Source organism: Pterocles gutturalis, unplaced genomic scaffold, assembly GCF_000699245.1.
Source record: "Pterocles gutturalis isolate BGI_N339 unplaced genomic scaffold, ASM69924v1 scaffold10785, whole genome shotgun sequence".
Taxonomy (NCBI): domain Eukaryota; kingdom Metazoa; phylum Chordata; class Aves; order Pterocliformes; family Pteroclidae; genus Pterocles; species Pterocles gutturalis.
The window spans coordinates 31,634-52,539 of record NW_010138301.1 but is presented as its reverse complement, the minus strand read 5'-3'; the positions used below and the strand labels follow the sequence as shown (position 1 = coordinate 52,539).

Sequence of the window (20,906 nt, the reverse complement as noted above, 5' to 3'; positions counted from 1 at the left end):
CTCTTTCATTCAGCAAATGAAACATTTAGGGTTCATTTAGAATGAACATTTAGGATTACACTGACTCGCAAAATTTTGCGAACAATACAAAAAGTAAAAAAAAAAAGAAATACCAATTTGAGTTCTTTCTAATTAATCAATATCCTGTAGCGCTGGGAGGTTTTAAAGTTCTGACATTGGATATTACTGTGAATGGAGGAACGAACGTCAGCTGAGTCTGTCAGGCACATTCTTCTGTTGTTGTGGTACAGGTGATGAGGGGAGGTGACAGAGTGCGGGGAACACATGGACCTTCATAGTAGAACTGCTGTTTAAGAATAAAAACTTCCTCTTAAATATACCAAATGTGTATATATGTAAGTGGGTAATTGTATACTAGAGAAATACTTTTTTGGAAGAGTAAGTGTAGTGCCTCATTAGGGGCTTCTAATGCCCATTTAGTATGTCTGCATGTGTCTGAATCACACAGACAGGGCTGCCAGATAAGGTTCAGGATTAGGGGAGATGCATGTCTTTCTGGAGCAGCAACTGAAAGGGAGAGGAAGGACTTCAGTACAGTACAAGCAGTAGTTGCTTGTGTTTATAGACTGCTATCAAATCTGTAGTCTTTAGGACCTTGAGAGCTGTATTGGCTCTCAAGTTATTGGCTAGTAACACAGCTGTACTGGCTGTTATAGATAACTAATTCGGTGTGAGCTGAATACAGTTAACTTAAAAACAAACAAAAAAACACCATAAAAATGCTTAGTAGTTATTTAGATTCCTTACAAAAAGGAAAATAAAAACTCTAGTCACTTTATACTTAATGGCTTTACAGATTTTTATTTTTTCCTATCTATAGGTTAACTGGGAGCTTTGTACCAGACTTAATTGTGAGCATGAGCAATCAGATGTGGTTGCATCTTCAAACAGATGAAAGTGTGGGCTCAATTGGTTTCAAGGTTAACTACAAAGGTAATAATACATTATTGGAAGCGAATTTAATGGTATACCAAAGATTAAGCCAATATTATGAAGTTTGTTTATTTCATATTAGGGGTATGCGTTCTATTTTCAGTTCTATCAGTTTTAAAAACAAGCAAATACAAGCTGAGTTGAAAAAAGTACAAAAAATAAATTTGTTCTCTTTAAAGGTCTTACGTCACATGAAACTGCACAGTTTTGATTTGGTGCGCTCTGACAGCAGTTGATTTGTGGCATATGGTTTTACATGTTTTTTCTGTTGTTTCATGTTGAAAAACACTAAAATGAAATAATTCTGCAATAATTTATAACTGAAGGCATAAAAAAGTGAGTATTTCCTACATTCTTTTGAAAATTAATCATGCCTACCACAAGAGGAAAAAAAAGTGCCACAAACAAAGAATTTGAATTGCTTATGAGTTTTGGGCCAAGACAAACTTACCTAATAATGTTGTTCTTGATGGTCTTAAAATGTGAGGGTTCTATAATGCATACCATAAAACAGCTGTTGCTATTGGAGGCTTCTGGGAGAATGTACAGTTTCCATATAGCATGAACAGCAGAATCAACCAAAAAGTTAAGAATAACATATATATATATACACACACGCTTCTATATTATTACAGAATTAGTTATATTTATTATTTTTATAATAGCTTTAACATAGCTGTATGTATTTATTGCAACGAATTTTTAAATTGCATAGTTCTTGGCTACCACTGATAAATAGTGGTAGACAATAAAATAATAAAAAGTATGATTATTCATCTAAATTATTCAACGAAAGGGGAGAGAGGAAAGGCAAAAGTTAAACCAACAACCATGAATATTAGAAATGGAGCTGATATTGTTGAGGATGGGCAGATGGAGTGAATAACCATAGTGGGAGTAAACCTGCCCAATGTGACTTGCTGTCTTTTTCTGCCCATAACTTTACCTTGGCTGTTCATTTGTATCAAACTCTATAGTGGTATGGCACAAGTGTGCTTGAGCTCTCTTGATATTCATAATTAGTGGACTAAGATAGAAAGTTCCTACTGCTTTGTTGTATGGTCGCTTTAATTAAGACCCAGGATTTCCACATTCCAGCTGTTGAAAGGGGCAAGAAAAATGATTAGTATAAATAAGTTTAATAATTTGTTAATATAGCAAACCTTGAACTATAGCTGAGTGGAAAAGGAAGCTTTTTAGATCTAAACTTGAAATAATTTGCAGAACTAGAAATAATTTGCACAGCTCAAGTACTGGTTTCCTTTATTTACAGGATTCATTTCTAGTAAAATTAATTCAACTTGCAACAATTTTAGTTTTCAAAAGGCAGAGGATTATTGTTTAGTGTCTTACAATGTACCACTATGTCTTGTTTTATTCATGAGTTACATTTATTCTTAGAAGCTGTAGTTCTGTAAGAATAACATTAATTGAATGTGAACAGGTAGAAGGGGACAGAAAAGGTGAACAGTCACGGTCTCATCTCCATATAATCGACTTTGTGATTGCACACCTAGATATTGAGTCTGTATTTCCGATGAGGTCACCTGAGTAATTGAGTTAGAACAGTATGTTCAGGGCTATGACATATCACTGACTTCTTTACTAGCATCAAAAAATTGCAAATACTTTTCTCTCAAAAATGTTCATAATTACTTAAGAGAATTATGATTTCTGGGAGTCAGGGTCAGAGGATGTTTTTGTTTCAGTGACAACATGAATCATTAAGAATGTATACCCAACTTGCTTGTGTTTCTCTTTAATGGACTAGACCAAATTCTATTCCTATAGCTTGTCCCCTTCCACCTCACAATTTCCACTATCCACTCAACACCTAACTATGGCTGATACTGTATCTATTTATACATATTAGATATTTAGATCTTGTAAGTTTCTACATGCATAAGAAGTACAACTACATTAGCATTTTAGATTGGATCCAGCAGTGTGATTTTTGAACTGAATCTTGTTCTGATCTTTCCTGCTCCCCTTGCTTTAGTTTTCATCACAGAGCAATCTTGAAGGGCACAAATTACATTCCTTTGAGTTAATTCGTAAGATGCACTTGAATAGCATCACAAATATAATTTCTCAGGTGCTTCAGCTCCTAGTGGTCATTTATCAGCACCTGATAAATCTTTTCCGAAGTACAACCACTAAAATACAATGACATTCTTTTTGATAGTGTGGATACTATATCTTCTATTGTTTCACTCTACAGAATTGTTTATGGCTGAGTTAATTACTTGGTAATGTAGTCAGTAAGAGTGCTTGCTAACAGCTGAAATAATTTTCCAATGAAATGTTTTGATGCCTAAATATCTGCTTCTGTGCATCCTGAGAATCAACTAACTACAGAGGTAGTGGAGATGTGCGTGCCTCATCCCATCAAAATTCATAAAGACATTCTTCAATCTAGTTGACATTTAGGTCTGAGTCTGGCAGGCATTTTCAAGAATATAAATTGTTCTGAGTCCTACATGGAATATGGTGGGAGGAACAGAAGGTTTTGGGATGTCATTACCCAGTGCCCTTTACCTGTTGTCCTGCAGAATGGTATACTTGCTCAAGGGCGTGATAGGAGGTCACATCCTTTCCGACTGGGATAGAACTTAATATGCCATATCATTTCTAATGATCACAATAGACAAATGAATTTTTAAATACCTCTGCATTTTCTAATTTAGTAGGTTTTCAGATCAAGAATTCTTTTAAATGTGTGTTATTACAGGAACTAAGAGTTTATTCTCTTTTATATATCTGCCATTTGAGAAAATCTGTCAAGTCTTTGTGCAATAAAAATATTTGTCTTCTACATTAAGATGTTGCACATGGAGTTATTTCATGGTTTTATTAGTTATTATTATAATTAATATAAAGTAGACATTTGAACATTGGAGAGAGTGCTTTAAAACAAACAAGTTGTTGTTGTTGTTTTAAAATTCCTTTTCCAGTATCCCATAAAATAAGACTGCTTAGAAACAATAAGTATTGGGAATGGAGAGGACAGAAATACAAGTGCTACCTCATTAGAGATATATTTTATCTGTTATCTCACTGTTGTGTAAGCTGTTTTCATTTCATGCTTCAAATGTATGTGTAGATTTTTTTTTTGCAATGTGACAACATGGAATATTTAGCCAGGTGAAATTCTAAGTGCATTGTTTCCAAGTTTGGAGATTATTTGAAAACCGTAGTCCATCCTTTAGATGTGAGATCAGGCTGTGGTGCCTGTATAATTAGCAAAATAATAAATAAATACTGTATTCTTTTTAGGCTTCCGAAATCAGTGCTATGAAAGGAAATTACCAATAAATAGTTACTACTGATGACAAGTTGCATGAATACTTTACCTCATTCAGTATTTTGGGTAATGGTGCCATATTGTCACAGTAGCATTTGTATTCCCAAAGCCATGGAGAAGAGGAAAAGTTTTTTATCCAAACAACAGTGAAGAAGCGATCTCCGACATATTTAAACATTGTAGTTGAATGGTCTTCATCTATAATTGAGGGGGAAAAAGCACACAAAATACAAGACAAACTGATAAAATTGTGGCATAGCCTTCAAAAAATAGAAACCCATTTTTGTAAGATCGTAAGATTTTTGAAGAATTGTGACTTTATTTCATTTTGCAAAAACTGAGAGTCTAGCAATGGAATATTGTAACGTTTGGAAAATTATACATGAAAACTTTAACTGCCATAGCTTTCACATGCGTTAGCTTCCTTTTGTAACTTTGGACATATGTGAAAGAATAAATTAAAAAAATGCATCTTATACACTTTTTCAAAATAAAGTATTTATCATAGAATTTGTGGGATTAAAGAACAAAGTAAATAATCATGGGGTAAATTAATAGGAAAAATTGTCTTAAGGGATGAAATTAGTAATGTAAACATGTAGTACAAAACCATCCTGTACTAGCATAGTATGAGCAAGGTGAAGTTCTGTTTAGGTCAGATCTGAATCCTCTGAAACAGAGGAACTATCCTCAAGGCAGTCTAGTTCTGTTGGGTCCTGATATCACACCCTTAGTTTCTGAGCAGTGACCAGATCTGAGGGATATTTTTTTTTTCTTTTGGTGTGTGTGTTTTAATTTCTACAAACAACTAGCTACACACTAATACAACCTCTTAAATCAGAAGATTTTCCTGATAGCTCTACCTCCTATCAGGATAAAAGCTGTGTGATTTTAACTATAGTAGTACATCAGACATACTCTAATTTTAATTCCATAAGAAAATAAAGTTGAAGAAGGTTACTTTGACTGGAGGGTAACGATAAGTTTTGGAAGAGGCTTGTCTAAGATGCCAAGCTAGATAGGAGTGTAGGTAAAAAGTAAATTGAAGCAAAGTAGATTTGCTTATTCCATTTTCTGCATCGATGATCTGATTTTAGGATATGGGATTTACACTCTGATACCCAGTATTTCAAAATATTTCTTTTTGTTTAAAGCATAACTTTCGTCTTGCTTCAACCACTGTGACTTGTGTTCCCAAGTGCTTGAGGTACTCTTGCAGCCTGGGATAGCCCTCTGGAGTTTGTGATCCGCATTTCCTCCTGTTTGCCTGGCAGTAAGCACTGAGTTGCAGACGTCCCTGAGGTTCTTTATCACTGATGGTACAGAGATGTTTTTCCATGACTAACTGCTCAACAGCACTTGCTTTTCTGTTGGTGACAGAATGCTGACTGATCTGAATTAGGTAGATAGTTCGATCCAGTGCTAGTCCTCTAATTATGTCTGGAAACACATATTTTGGAACTATGTGTGAGGTAGGATATATTTGCCATAATGCCGGCCTCAGGAAGGTCTCATCTCAACAAGTTATGAGAGTAGCTTTCCTATGAAACATATATCTTCATATCTATTCTACCTAGAAAAATATAGGTTTAATTCTTGTTGTTCATATTAAAGACTAATTTTTTAAAAACTTGAATTACTGAACTCAGTGTGATCGTGGATGGTTTCATTCTGTCATTTTGGGTTTCACAAGACAGGTGATTTTGTTTGTTTGTTTGCTAAATACTACCTAATCATTTTTCCATGAGAAAGGGAGAAGTAAAACTTTTGTACTTACTATGCTGCAAAATCAGGAGTTAAGCCTCTGTCACACTTCTCCTTTCTTAACTCTTCAGTCTTATCCATTTCAGTTTACATTCTCTTGTGCTGTTTCCACTCTTCTGATGATTTCTGTTGCCTTTGTACCCACTCTCCTCTGTTTCTCATCATGTGTGTGTTTTGTGGTGCAGTAAGTAACTAGATGGGATCGTGCCAATAATTTATTTAATTGGATTCTAATACCATCAGTTCTATTCCTTGTGCATCTTAACTTGACTTTGCAGAAAGAATGACAAGCAGAGGTTCACATTAATGGCCAAAATCCCTGTACCGAATCAATGCAAATGATCTTAAACCTTTTAAGTCTCATGATTATCTCCAATTCTCAAGCACAAGTACTGCTTTGCATTTATTTTTTAAAAAAAAAAAGTACACTTCTTTTTGTGGTACCCCACTAACCGATAGATAGTTTACAAATACAGCACAACTTTCTCTGTACCTGATTCCATTTCTCCTGAAAGTGTGTTATTGACAAGTTTTGTAATTCAAGTTCATTCATATTTTAGATCTCTCTTGAATATATTAAGCAAAAGGGCATCCACTGCAGAAACCTGGGACGCCTTCCATTTTAACTTACTGCCAAGATTAAATCTGTGTTGTGTTTTACTCTCTTTGTTCCTCCTGCTTTGTTGGCCACAACTCACCGCAGGTGTTCCCAGTAATAGATCCTACTCTGTCATTTTTATCCAAATGTTTTATTAATCTTTTTATCTAATTCTCAAACAATGCATTTGAGGTAAGGTTTAAGAGTTTCTGTTTGTTATCTCTAGATTATAAGAGTATGAGAACAGCTGTACAGAGTCATAATAAAGATCTGTTTAACTGAGTATCACTAGAGAGCAAACAATGCTATGGTGAAATCTCTTCACAATGCTTTCCTGGATTCTTTACGCTTCATGGCATAGAGACTTCCTAAATCCGGTTTATTTATAGTCACTCTTGTCAGAGTTTTTAATCCCATGACTTTGTCTATTTTTCATCTTAAGCCCAGGTACGCTTTCAGTATTCTGAATATTTTGTGGCAAGGACATTCCAGTGAAGAAGTATTTTGGTGTTGTTTTTGTGGTTTTTTGTAGTTTTGCTAGCTTTGACGCCTCTTCATTCTTTTCATAGAAAATACAGTGTATTTAATTTATCATTTTACTGCTTGTTCAGTTTTGCAGGACCTTTCTTTATTTCTTTGTAGGTGGTTGTCCTCACTGCTTGCTTTCTTTTCCAGCATATCTACAAATGTGTTGTCAAACAGGTTAGGTGTTAAAGAAGTCCATTAGTGACTTCTCTCCTCTGGAAGAGCTGACCATTTACTTTTACCATCAATTAACTATATTTTAAGTAAACATCTGTCAAAAGCTTGTATTTTTATGACAGACATCCTAGTCTCTGTAAGAACCTTCCACTAGACGCTTCCTCAAACGCCCTTTGGAAGTGCAAATACTCTACATAAACTGGATTTCTCTTATCTCTGTGACAGGTAATCTGTCTGGAAAGCATTGGCAGACTTGTAATACAGGACTTTCCTGTATAAAAGCCATACTGCTTTGTGGATGTCATTTTTATTCATGTGTCAGCTGAACCTATTCTTGATTATTTCTTCAATTTTGTTACATCTTGTGTTTACCTGTCTGTACTTTTCAGATACCCTTTGGAACTCTGTTTGAAAACAGACATATTTTCCCTTCTGTCCTGCGGTACTAAGTTCACCTTAGGCAAGAAGTCAGATATTCCTTAAGATTTTCTACCCAGACTTGGAGTCATAAGTCTAAGGAAGTCCCAACCCAAGCTCTTTTGTTGTGACCACAGATCCAACAAATTACTCGGGTTTTCTGCTATTGCTTTAAAACACCCACAGAAACAGCTAGGCAAATAAGAAATTTCTGTTATTTTTTTCTGATGGAGTACCTGTTTTATTTAGTTGCTAGTTAATAGATTTTTTTTGTTTTTGGGGTGGCAGTTTCCAAATGATAATGTGTTTTTGCTAGAAACTAAGTGATGCATACCATCAGTATAAGTTTTGTGTGTTTTGGTGTTTGATTTTTTTTTTCTTTTAATTACTAGTTTGTTCCAGGAGGCCTTTTGTCATCTTAGTCTTTGATTTTTCATCCTTATTATTAGAAAAGCTTATGTTTGTTGTACTGCTGAGATGAGAAATTCCCTGACTTAAGATATGTTTTGCATTTTAGTTTGAGTAAAAAGAGTAATGCTGTTCTACCACACATTGTCGACTCTTGGTCTTAGTCAAGACTGCATTCAGCAATTTGACTATGTACGGGTGTATTTAGACACACACGTATATACTTATAATCTAAGAAAAAGTCAAATGTTAGTACATAAATTGAAATTTATAAATGTTCAAAACAATATACTTAATATATTTTATAGAGAGTAATATAGATTAAGGTTGCATCAGATTTTATCTTTCATAGCTCCTTAAATGGTATTTCTGAGTATTTAAAAGGCTTTGTAGGTTACATTGTAATGAAGGTCTTAAAAAACTCATATAGTGGGAGGTTAAAAAATCAGAAAATTGTATGCAGCTACTGGAATTTAGCTTTTCAGTAAATTAGTACCGGTATTGCTCATCACTCTGTAATCTTTCAATACAAGTATACTGGTCTCAGGTCATATGAGAACTAATAATAAACTGTGCCTCAAAAAGCTGTTGCATCAGAATGTATTTGGGTCTGGGATTTTTGTCATCTTTTGAAGTAATTCTGGAAGGAGTATATTTTTCGTACTGAGAAACTTCCATGTTTCTGTTAACTTTACTAAACTGGTGAAGGTGGATCTTCAGTCTGAGAACATGCTCTTAAATATGAAATTGTGCATTTTATCTCTATTTCACCTCTTTTTTTCCCCAGAAATATTTACGTGCTGGTGCTTGCTGCCTCTTTTTGATTACTGATTTGGATTCTGATTTCTCTACATATTAGTATTGTTTAGTATTATATTCACCAAGTTGATTCATAAAATAAAGTTATTTGTCTTCAACAGGTCTTGATTTGATATTCATATTTCTACTTAATGGTCTTGTTTTGCTGAAGGGAAGGTAATTAATTCCACGAGATGCAATTTATGATCCTTTTTGTACAACTCCCCCCATGTCAGGCGAGAGCTGGTCAGACAAAACAGGTGACTCCCACGACTTTTAAATTTTGTTCAATAAAACTGTTGGTCATCCTTCCTGCTTTAAAATATTTAATTAAAATCATTTAGCAATCAAACTTTTTGTGACAGGATTAAATACAAAGAAGAGCGGAAGGATTTTCTCTGCCATTGGTCTGCTGAGCAATATGAATACATTACACGTGGAAGATCATCTTTTGCTATGTCCCTGAGTATTAGGTACTGCTTGAACCAGGGTACTGGGCTAAATGGCTGTTAGTCTGGCTCATCCTCCTCAGGATTTCAGTGTGTACTTACTGCATTCAGTTCTGTTGTCTTATGTACTAAACATACAGGTTACAGGAGGTTAACTATATACATCTGGATTTGGGTAAAAAATATACCTAAAATTGCTCATTTGTTTGTGGGAGTTAAGTGAAAATTTTCTCATGAGCATTTCTGAGCATTTATCTCTGTAACTGAGAGCATGAACCCATAGACAGCTATTAAGGCAATCATGAATTCATGCTCTTGGAAAGATTCTCCTGGGCAAAGGGTAGAATTTGAAACCCCAGTATGGTAGCATAGCAGCTTGAATACCTATAGCTGAAGGTCTCTAAAAGGTGCTATGAATATAGAGTTCCGTGCCCATATTTAATATCTTATTTATGTCCTAATTAATTTACCTCAAGATTCACAAAACATATTTTTTGTGTTCTCCACCAACTAGCCATGATCTCTTAGTTCAAACCTGGCTCTTTTCTCTGCGTATTTTACAACAGTGAGAATTTGGTATGCCTTATTACTCTCCTTTTACAACACTTGAATTTGAGTTAATGGAGGTCCCCCTCGTGGCCGCGTTGCACCAAGTTTCTGGGAGTGGTGAAGGATTGTGTGCGGCAGCCTCTGGTGATGTCTTCTGCCAAAACATTAAAATGCATTTCCTGCTACATCGGCTTGTGAAAGGGTGACATAAGCAAGCTCTCCACTTCTTTGTCTGATGAAGTAACACCATGGCATAGCTGTTGCCATTTCATAGAACAGAGAGCTAGAAATTTCTTTTGCTTGGTTGGATGAGGAGCGAAGTAAGTTGTGTGGTTATGTATACTTCATATCCTACATACTTCAGTATGGAGGATAGCTACCAGCAGGTAGGCATTATATTTAATATATAGTCAGGACTTAAATTTAACGTGTGTATGTATGGAGGTTTTTCAGATGAGTAGTCTAGAAGAATTACATGTGTACACGTTTTCAAGTTAAATGTCCTAGTTCTCTTATTTGTCAGGTTGAACAACATCCCATTTTGCCTAGGTTGTTGGTAGAGTGAGTTCTTGGGAGCCGGTCTCTGGGACTGTACCTACATGAGGGCAGAACTGCATCAGGAAGGTACGGCTGCAGGAAGTTGATTCTGTGTTGAATGCTTTATTAATGCTGATTGACGGGTGGTGGAGAGTTAATGAAAGCTATGCTGAGTCTGGAGAAACTGGTTTTGCACTATTTATAACTGGGACTTAGGAGAGAAGCATTTGAGATTACTGTGTCTCGGAAATATTAAACTGTTTCAAGAAGACTTCAGTGTTACAGAAAGGCAGATAAGGTCATTGTGTTCATTTCTGCGAATTGGACCTTTTTTAAATGGAACTGGGGAGACATTAGATAGCAAGGTTCTGGTTTTTTAATGATTAATACAAATGGAAAAAAATCTGATGAAATCACAGGGTAGAATATCAATTTAGTCTGCGTTTTAAACAACTTGGGGAAAATACAGAGATGTGAGCATGTGCCTGCAAACTAACTAAACTCAATTATTTCTTTTGTTAGTCACTTAAAAATTTTCATTTGAACCGTTTGGATTTTTGCAGAGACCAATTTGGGAAGAAAATGAACATTACTAAATAGGTATAATAACCAATAACTTTATAAAATAATAATGGAAGAGAGACTATGACAACTTTCTCTGAGTATTAATGTAAATTACTGAGCAAATACAGAAGTTAACCTGATGGAATTAGTTAGATGGCATTAAACAAATGAGTTCACAAGCCAAACAGAATAAACCCTAGAAGGTGAACTTTAGTAGGCATTTAATAATAAATGGAAGTTAGCAGAAGTTCTGTTGGTGATGTTATTTTAAACTGAACTGAATTATTGGAGATAGGGATACAAGCAGACCTTGTTCCAAATTTAAAGTAGGAACTCTCAAAAGTTATACTTGGTGAAATTCTGAACACCTGATCGCTAAAATCTTCAAATCCAAAAAAGTGGGGTTTGAAATTCTTCCTCCTTGAGAAGGCATTTCAGAGAGGTGATCTGAAGAAACCAGGATATGTGCTTTGCCATTCAGACATACCCAAAGGAAGTGATATAAGAGTAATTTTCACTTCAATGAAATCTGTTGTTATAGATTCAATCTGTAATTCAATTCAATTCCATTCAATCTATTTACATGCAAAAGGGAACACAATATAAAAAGAACTAAGAATTTCTTCTTTGTCCAATTCACATTTTAAGTCTAACATTCATTATTTAATCAACACAGAGAACAATTAACAATTGCTAACAATACAAATAAGGTGGTACATAACTTTCCTATTTCTGCTCCTTCTCCCTGGAGTTATGCTCACCTTTCCAGTGCCTCTTTGTGTCCTAACCTTAATATCTGCCTTCCTCCTGCAGAGGGGAGTGGGGAGGGACGTACTACAATTTAGCAGCATCCTGAGGTCAGTGCTTGGAGGATTATGATGTTCATAGTGGGGTTTCCTTCTCCTTTGGGTCTTCTTAGGCAATTATTCTTACCTACTTCTTCAAACAGCCAGGGTTTTTTTGTTTGTTTCTTTTGTTTTGTTTTCTTCTTGTTGATTCCTAGTTACTGTTTGGAATTTGCAGAGTAGCCTCCCCCATTCCCGTGGACATCAAGGGCTGTTGAGTGTTACAGAGTGTTACCTGGGTTAGTCAGAGCTTTGCAATATCTGATTGTCGCAGTGCTTAGGCTCAGACAGTCGCTCCAGTACCAAACAATTGCTGTTTCAGCTCAAACCAGCTAAAAGCAGCTCTTGCCAAGGCAAACTCAGCAGAGCATTGAGTTCTGCTGTGGCAGGTCAGTGCAATGCCTCTGGCCATTTGGTGTTAGTGGGGTAGAAATCATATTTAGTGGGCTACGTAAGCTGCCTAAAGCAAGACTTTAAATGTTGTCATAGATTTGGGATCCAGAACGCAGTTCTCTCCAGGCTGTTACTTAGGTGATACTAGTAATTAGACCATAAATATATATATATGTATATTTATATAATATATATGTATGAATTGTGTAATGTCTTAGTTATATGGAAAACAAATGATGTTAAATCCATTCTTTCTTCACTCTGAGGGGATAAAAAAATATTTTACACGTCATGAGTTAGGGATAAGGGGTAGGCATACAAGTAGTAGAGATCACTATAGTTAAAGAAAATAATTACTGATTTTATAGACAAGGTTTACAGTAAATGATACAGAAGGTGGAACCATTAACAGTGCGGATTTTCAAAAGAAGGAAAATTGTGCTTGACTATCTGAAAAACAGCATATTGTATAAAAAGTTAAACTTTTTTATACTAGCATTGTCAGTGGTAATGAAGAAAAAAAAAAGGCAGCTTAGGAAATTCAATTTAAAATTTTGTCTCAATTGAGGAAAAAAACAAGTGATGACCTTCATTGTTAGTGGTAAAAAATGGAGTGTATAGTTCATGCTGTTGAATGCAGTCCCTTTCTTGGTGGTAAGTCCTAGTGGCTATCACCAGTTTGTTATTTATTACCTACAACCATGCATTATTTTTAGACAGTTATCTTGCAGTTACTTAAATCAGATATAAATGTAATATCTCTAGATCACAGATGTACCTGCAGTAATAAATCTTAGGCTTAACTATAAAAAAATATGAAGAAAACCTATAGCATAAGTGATACAGGTGCTTTCTACATTACAGTTGTAGATCATATTTAAGTTATAAAATATCTTCATATACAATGCTAAAAACCATTGAGCACTGTGGCTAAAGATACTGTGTTGCAACTTTGTTAAAACTTACTGTGCTAATAATTTGCTTATTTTTCACCCAGACTCCAAAACCCCATTTGCTTAATCATGTAAATATATAAGAAACAGATAAATTAAATGGAAAATAGTCCTGAAAATATACATTGTGTTAGTGTATCTATAAGCTGGCAAAATGTTTTACACTTGGACTGCAGGAAGTTATTGTATATTCCGTTAACATGGTCATCTCTATTGTTAACTTTTTATATCAACTTAAAGGACACCTGAAATCTGACAGTCCAGCCAGAGGCTTCATAAAATGAAAGCAGGGACACAGTGTAATAAATAATAAATAACATTTGGCCTAGCGGTATGGTGCATTGTTTCCTGCTTTAGCACTGCATTTAAAAAGACTAAAAGCTACACATGGACAAATTAAAGCCCTGGGCATAGTTGTTTTTTTATCAAAGTAAAACATGTCTCTAAAATACAACCACCGAGAAATAACAGTAATCTGAAAGCTTCAAGGCACCTTTTCTATAACTTTGAAGAAACCAAATCACTTCATCTAGTGTGACATATGTACTGTAATATATACTGTGCCAAGTCAATTAAATTGCTAATTGTCTGGTTTTGAGAAAAACAGATGGTCGGTCAAATTTTATTCACATTCAACAGTTTTAGGCCCAACACCTATTGGGGATTTGCTTATATTACCCAGCAGGGAGTTTAAGAAAAATTGCCAGTATCTTCAAACTGCTTACTTCCCCTCCTCTCCCGCCTTCCCCTAACCCCTTCTTTTAAGGAGTGTTTAAAAATGGGGGGTTGATTTTACTTTGTGATTTATTTTTTTTTTTTTTCTGCAAATGTGTATATATATTTTTTTTTTTTCTTTCTGTTTACTCATCCAAATGCTGTTGTAGGTCAGAAATAATCATATAAAGATGGAAGATTGGAGACTGGAAGTTTGCCAGTTTTGATCTGTTCAATAATTTATTAAGAGTTATAAAATTAATTGGCTTTTATATGGCCTTATTGCTCAGCTGACTGGTGCCTGAAATTTTTTTCCCCATGATTTCTACAGGTTTTTTAGTTTATTTAAGTGTCTTTTGCAATGATCTAGCAATGGCTATATTTAGGACAGCTGTCTGGACATAATTAAAATCATTAAGTTTGTGGCGTGTTCTAAATTTTGGAGAGTTTTATTCTCTTTGCTCTCTAAGTGGTGCCTAGTTATTCCGTTTTATGCCAGAACAGCATTTTCTTCCTGCAGATGACCTCTTGTTCATTTTCTGATTTTATTTTTTTTTAATAGGTATGTCTGCTAAAGCAGAAGACTTGGTTAGGTAGTTCTGGAGTAAGTGTTATCATTTGAAATATTATTCTAGTAAGACCAAAAAAAGCTGAAAAGGTGCAAAGAATTGCATTCCCATAGTGTGGAGATGTGCACAGGTAGTCTACGGAGAGGCCACACAAAACCAGCATATTTCTTTTGTCTTTCTGGTTAGCAAGCTAGAGCCAACTTGAGCAAAAGAATCATCATTCCATAGTGTTCCCCAGTGACTGTAAGCCTCCTGTTCCCAGTCAGTCCAATACTACCAAATAAACTTAACATCTCATCACACCTTCTCACTTCACATTTTCTTAAAAATCAGTAGAAATTAGACCATAATGTCATGAAAGCATTTTGTTCGTCCTTTTTTTTTTTTTTTTCTTTCTTTTGCTCCTCATAAATATTTTCCATTCTTTTCCCCTTAAGGGGGTCAGAGGTGTTCTAAAAATCCAAGGATTTCTCCATTTAAACATGGTATGAAAAATGTTTTAAATCAACATCTTTATTTTAAAATATGGTGGTTTAGATAATTTCATAATTCAGCAAGTTACAGAGGGGGGGGGGGGGGGGGGGAAGCCCAAATTTGGTCAGTATCTTTAAAAATATTTTTTTTTAAAGTTGTTGTTTGGACAGTTTATTCATAAGACATTTGGAGAGGTATGACTTAATGTTACCTGGGAAAATACTTCTGTATCAGTTTAATTCCAGTTGGATTTATGCCCGTGGATGATTTGGCCATAAAGTCAGCATTGCTATCTCTGGTTCTAAATCTTTAATGCAGCCAATATAAATGCATTTAGATCTACTGCCTCTGTGCTATGTAAATTAGATATTAGCATCTCTGATGTGAATCAGATCATCAGTTTACAAAGAAGCATTCATTTTTCCACTTTGTTATTAGTTATGATACCTCTGACAAGCCTTGTTTATTTTAAATATGGGAGATTTCATGTTGTTTGCCAATCTATTTAGTAATTCTGTGTTATTAATTTATTTTCTGGAACATTCCAAGTGAGTGATCATTGCCAGACTTAAATATTCCTTCTTTGTATAAAATTGTCATAATTCTAGGGGATGGTAGTGTTGAACCCTGGCCTGATTCCCTGGGAGGAGCGAAAGAAGATCCCAAGGATTTTTGTACTGTGTTGTGACCCAAGCTGAGAGTCAAGATGAATCACAGGAACACAGGGTGCTCTGGGCCCAGTGTAGCTGCAGTTTCACATTACTCCAGTCCCTCTGCCACCATTAATGAACTATTAGTAATATACTTGACATGCGTAAGAAATGAACATGGTTCAATAGTGGTAGGTTGTGTTGTCACAGAAACATCTTTTAATGAGCAGGCTGCTTAGTGTATTTCAAGTAGAATTCTACTTTGTATCCAAGTTTCTTTTGTTCTGTGAAATACATGTATGCATACAGTTTCAGTATGGGATAAGTTCTTAGAGCTTTAGGCACTTGTCTAAAGAAGAAAATGAGGTAACTGGTTTGTTGGCTTTTTTTATCTTCTTTTCAGCTTTTTAAGACAGCTTAGTTGTCTGAAGTTTTGTTCTGTGAAAGGAAATGTCTAGTGGCAGATAACTAAATCTTCTAGAAATTATGAACACTTAAGATCTAATTTCAAGTTACTGTAATTTCATGAAAATGATCGGTAGCAAGTGGGGAGCAGTGTAAAGGAACCTCAAACTTCTAAAGTAATGGAGTTGGTTTGAATATTGAGCAGTTTCATAAGACTGTCATCTTCAGAAGCATGGGTGGTACCCCATGCTAAAGCATAGCCTCTGCACGTCATATTTGTGGACGTGGAATGGAAAATGTTAGAGACAAGGCAAATTATCAGTGAAAGGCAGGTCACAAAGCATGTTATACAGAGAAGTGCTTCATGTCCACCTCTCTTACAGAACTGAAATAATTTACTGGATGTTTTTAGTGAAATAAATTGTGTGGGTAACGTCCCGTGAGGTCTCATCTGAAATGATCCAAGAATAAATGTCACTCTTTACACTTCCCATTTTTCATGGTTTCTACTCTTACCTCATTTTTATTACTTTCCTTGTTTTAAGCACCACTTACACCACTGCTTTCAGTAGTGGTAGTGAGCTGATTATTGCTAAGTGACTTTTTATTTTCCTTGCTGAGTGGTTACAAATCTTCTTGGAGATTCCATTGTCAGTTGCATTAGTCAAGTCTTGAAGATGAAAGTTTATCCTTTTCAATACTGCCATCATGAGTTTGCATTTAACAGCCACAATTATAAGTGTGAAGGAATATACTTTTGTTGGCAAGATTTGTTGAACATGCTTTTGAGAAACTGGCATCTGCTAGATTTGTCTGATTTGTACTTCTTCTTGCCTATCAATCTACAAATAGGCAAAACAGTTTTGAGCTGTAGAACTCAAAGATTCTCAGCTTTGATTCATCTCTGTCTACAGAGGTTCCCCTGAACAAAGGATGTTTCTTTTGCCAACTTGGTTAAAATACTAGTCTTGTTAGACATGTTTCTTTTTGTCTTCACATAAGGAGTAGAATTATGTCTTGGCAAAATTTGTAATTGACATTGAGGAGCAACCTATGATAATGGTATGTCTTTCATCACTCTTTCATTTTATATTTCTTCAGTTCATTTTCAGGCTTCCTTTAGATAACAGGGGACATATACATAATATCTTAGTTTCTCAGCCCATAGCAAGTTTGGAAGCTGAAGAGGGAGATGTGCTATTTGTTGCAATTCTTTTTTTCCTACTTTGTCATTGAGGCAGTTCTCTGCTTTTATTTTCTTTGCCATGGCTGTGGTAAAAGTAACGGTCTGACCTTGAAATTGCAGGAATGATGTAGAGCTAATTATGTCTCTTTTGTTTAAGACCCCTAGTGTAGTTTCAATTGATTTTTCTGTTACATGGTATCTCCTCTTTCAAAAATTAGGCTCAGGATTTTGATTTAGTTTTTGTTTTGAAAAATGCATGATCCATGGTTATGCAGTTCTTCTAGCAAATGAAGAAGATTTGCAGGCTGCATGATTTCCAAAGTACCTTACATGTTCTTCTTAAGAAGTGATCAGTTAATCCACTTAGCTTCCATGAAAACACGAAGAAATTAGAGTGTGTTGGCTCTTGATAGGTGTTAGGCATGTCTTGCCTGCCTACCTTTTTGGCAAAATTAGGCTGCTCTGAATAGAATGAATAACTGAGTGAAAAGCAATGGCTACTTTATTTTAATCAGTCTGCATTCAAAAGATACTACATGAAGGGAGATTCTGTCCTGTCATAGTAAACTTTTTATACATGATCGAAGAGACTGCATATACCACATTATGCATATCAATAAAAATCACATTCATTTAAAAAGTCTCAACAGCACAAGTTAAAGTTGCAATAAAAATTCTGGCAGTAGCTTTAATATCTGCTTTTCTCCCCATAAACCATTAAAAAGCGTATTGTCTGAATTGCTAAGAGCCTGCCACGTAACGAAATTCTAACTATGAACTCTAAGTGGACCTTATCTAATAACTGCCTATCTTTCTCCCAGATCTTTATGATCTTTAATACTTAGATTCGATAAAAATATTGGATAAAGTCTCGATTATAAAAAATAACATAAAAATGCTAAAGACTGATTTTATCTGAATGTCATTGCTTTGCAGCTATTTCTAGGTGATTGTCTAATACCACAATACAAGGAGGATATTGAGGTACTGGAGTGTGTCCAAAGAAGGGCAGTGAAGCTGGTGAAGGGTCTAAAGAACAAATCCTATTGAGGAGTGGCTGAGGGAACTGGGGTTGTTTAGTCTGGAGAAAAGGAGGCTGAGGGGAGACCTTATCGCTCTCTAAAACTACCTGAATGGAGGGTGTAGTGAGGGGAGTGTGAGTCTCTTCTCTTCTCGCAAATAACAAGTGATAGGACAAGAGGAAATAGCCTCAAGTTGAGCCAGGGGATGTTTAGATTGGATATTAGGAAAAATTTCTTCACTGAAAGAGTTGTCAAGCATTGGAACAGGCTGCCCAGGGAAGTGGTTGAGCCACCATCCCTGGAGGTATTTAAAAGATGTGTAGATGTGGCATTTAGGGACTTGGTTTAGTGGTGGATTTGGCAGTATTAGGTTCACGGTTGGACTTAATGATCTCAAAGGTCTTTTCCTACCTAAACAGTTCTATGATTCTGTGATTCTACCTGTTAAGCTAACATGAGCATGCACCAACCTAACTGAATAATGTTTTGAAAGCAAGACAATATCTTCATTAAATGACTGTCGTAAAGAAAACATCTGCGTTTAAATGTTATTGGGACTGGCTCTGTGCTCATTCTCTTGAAATTTAGATGTTTCTAAAGTGGGTATCTCATGATTTTTTAAAAATATTTGTCTTGAAAATTTAGCTCAAATGTAATTAATATTTTAAACTGTAACTAAGGCCATAATTACAGCTTTGAGGTGTTTCAAGTGACCTCTTCATTTTAGTGAAGAGCTAACTCATATACCCAGTGATACTTTAAAAGTCAGTTATGTAGAAAGGAAAGCATGAATGAGAAACCTGTTTAGTCTCTCAAGACTTTGCTCTTACTTTGGCAGCTGGATGGGATTGTGTTTGAGAGAAGCACTAGCTCAGGTCCCAGTGGACCTTTTCCAATGTGCTGGAATTAGGATTTCTCCAGAAGCTGGTTAACATTAGATCTATGGTTCAGTCTGTGCTACAGTAGTTCATTTTCAAAAACTACTAATGAAACGTAGTATGATGGAGGTGAAAAGTTTATCTAAATGGTATGTTGTGGTTTTGCCTTTTGTTTAAGCTAGGTATGGAGTGGATCGAATTCAAGAACTATAGAGTGATTTTTATTGGAGGTAGTCTTTTTGCAGTCAGTTGTTCCAAAATTAGGAAGGGTCAGAGTATAAGTTACCTGTGAACACAATTCAGTCTCTGTGTGCACGTTCATTATCATACAGTCTTTAATTACACAGGCACCCAGTATTTCCCTTAGGCTCCCTGCCTCCTTCTTTCCATTAGATGAATGGTGCCTGGGAAATGTAGCAGCTGTTTAAGATTTTTAACTTCATCATTCAAGTGTTGGCCTCTGCCTTGTTTGCTCCACTCTCTTTAAAGCCTGAAATAAATACCCAATGATTCTATCTCAGTTTTAGCATATGTATGATAGTAATGTTTTTTTTTCCGCTTCAAGATTAAAAAAGAAATACACTATCATACTAGTGTTATGGGTGGAGGAAACGGGATAAGGATAAATCAGAACCTATTCATGAGTTAGTGGCAAAACTACTGTTGGAACTTCTTACCTCATGATACAGAACTCAGGCTTCATTGCTGCTAACCAGACTGTGATTTTAGGTGGTTGCTGAGCTGATGCATTGCATCTCTCATGTACTTTTCTGATATTTGTGATTGCTTACACTTTTTGCTTATCAGGTACCAGGTTCTCAACCTAGACACCCAAGAAATGAAAATCACATGAGAAGTGGCCAGATGTGAAAATTGGTTTTTTATTCTCTCCACACATATACCTTAATTGTTTTAATCCATCTAATGAGGCTAGCATATATAACATGTCACAAACTGCAGCTTCTTAGATTCTTCTCATCACACTTTTAACTGCAACAAGGTGCGCTTCAGGTAGCTCAGCTGACATTTTACTCGTGTTGTTTTCTGTTTTATGTTGACAGTATCTCAAAAATTGACACCTCAAGCTGATTTATAAACATAGTACAACTTTTTGAACTCGAGTAACTGACTTAAATAAAACTAAGGTCACCGATAAAACCAGTATTTGAACAACTGCTATTAATACATTTACTCCATCAACATTTTTCGCTACAGTAACCCTGTCTGACTACTTCTGTTTAACAGATTTAACAGCTAATTGTCAATATACTGATCTCCTTGCGTAGCAGTATTCTTAGGGCCAAAGAAATTCTGCTTTCTACATGTATGTATATTGCAGGTATCTGTCAGTTCACTTGTATGCTTGTTTCTCAGACTGAGCTTATAGCTACATAAGAAAGGAGTAACACATTGTCCTAACCTTATTTCCATACAATTAACAGCATGCTGATTGGGCATGTCAAATTGGGTGTGAAACAGAAGAAGGGAAAAATGCATTTGAAATTTAATCAGTTTTATCAAGGGAAAAAAAGCCTTTATGAAGAAGAACTTATTCAACATGTTAGACTATGTATTGTCTTTAAAATCTGAGTCTTCCCTAAGCTGTCCATGATTGAAGTTAGTGTTGATAAGTGCATGTCTTCAGAGTAAGAAAGGCCCATACAAATTTCATTATCACTGTTGTGCCATCTCAGGTTTAATAAACCACAGCAAGCTGTTGAAGATGATTATTTTTGTTTATTTTTCCCCAGACTCTTCCAGTTTGTACTTCTG

The 20,906-nt window shown here is 35.4% G+C and overlaps 1 protein-coding gene across 1 annotated transcript in view; it reads left to right on the top strand.

Annotated features, from left to right (window-relative positions):
- Positions 1 to 20,906, top strand: part of CSMD3 (CUB and Sushi multiple domains 3) — a gene marked incomplete at its 3' end in the record, with an annotated part of 84,034 nt that overhangs the window by 40,729 nt on the left and 22,399 nt on the right. The window contains exon 4 of the mRNA XM_010082946.1: positions 842 to 954. Coding sequence (XP_010081248.1) covers positions 842 to 954 — 113 coding nt within the window. The remainder of the gene's footprint in view (positions 1 to 841; positions 955 to 20,906) is intronic.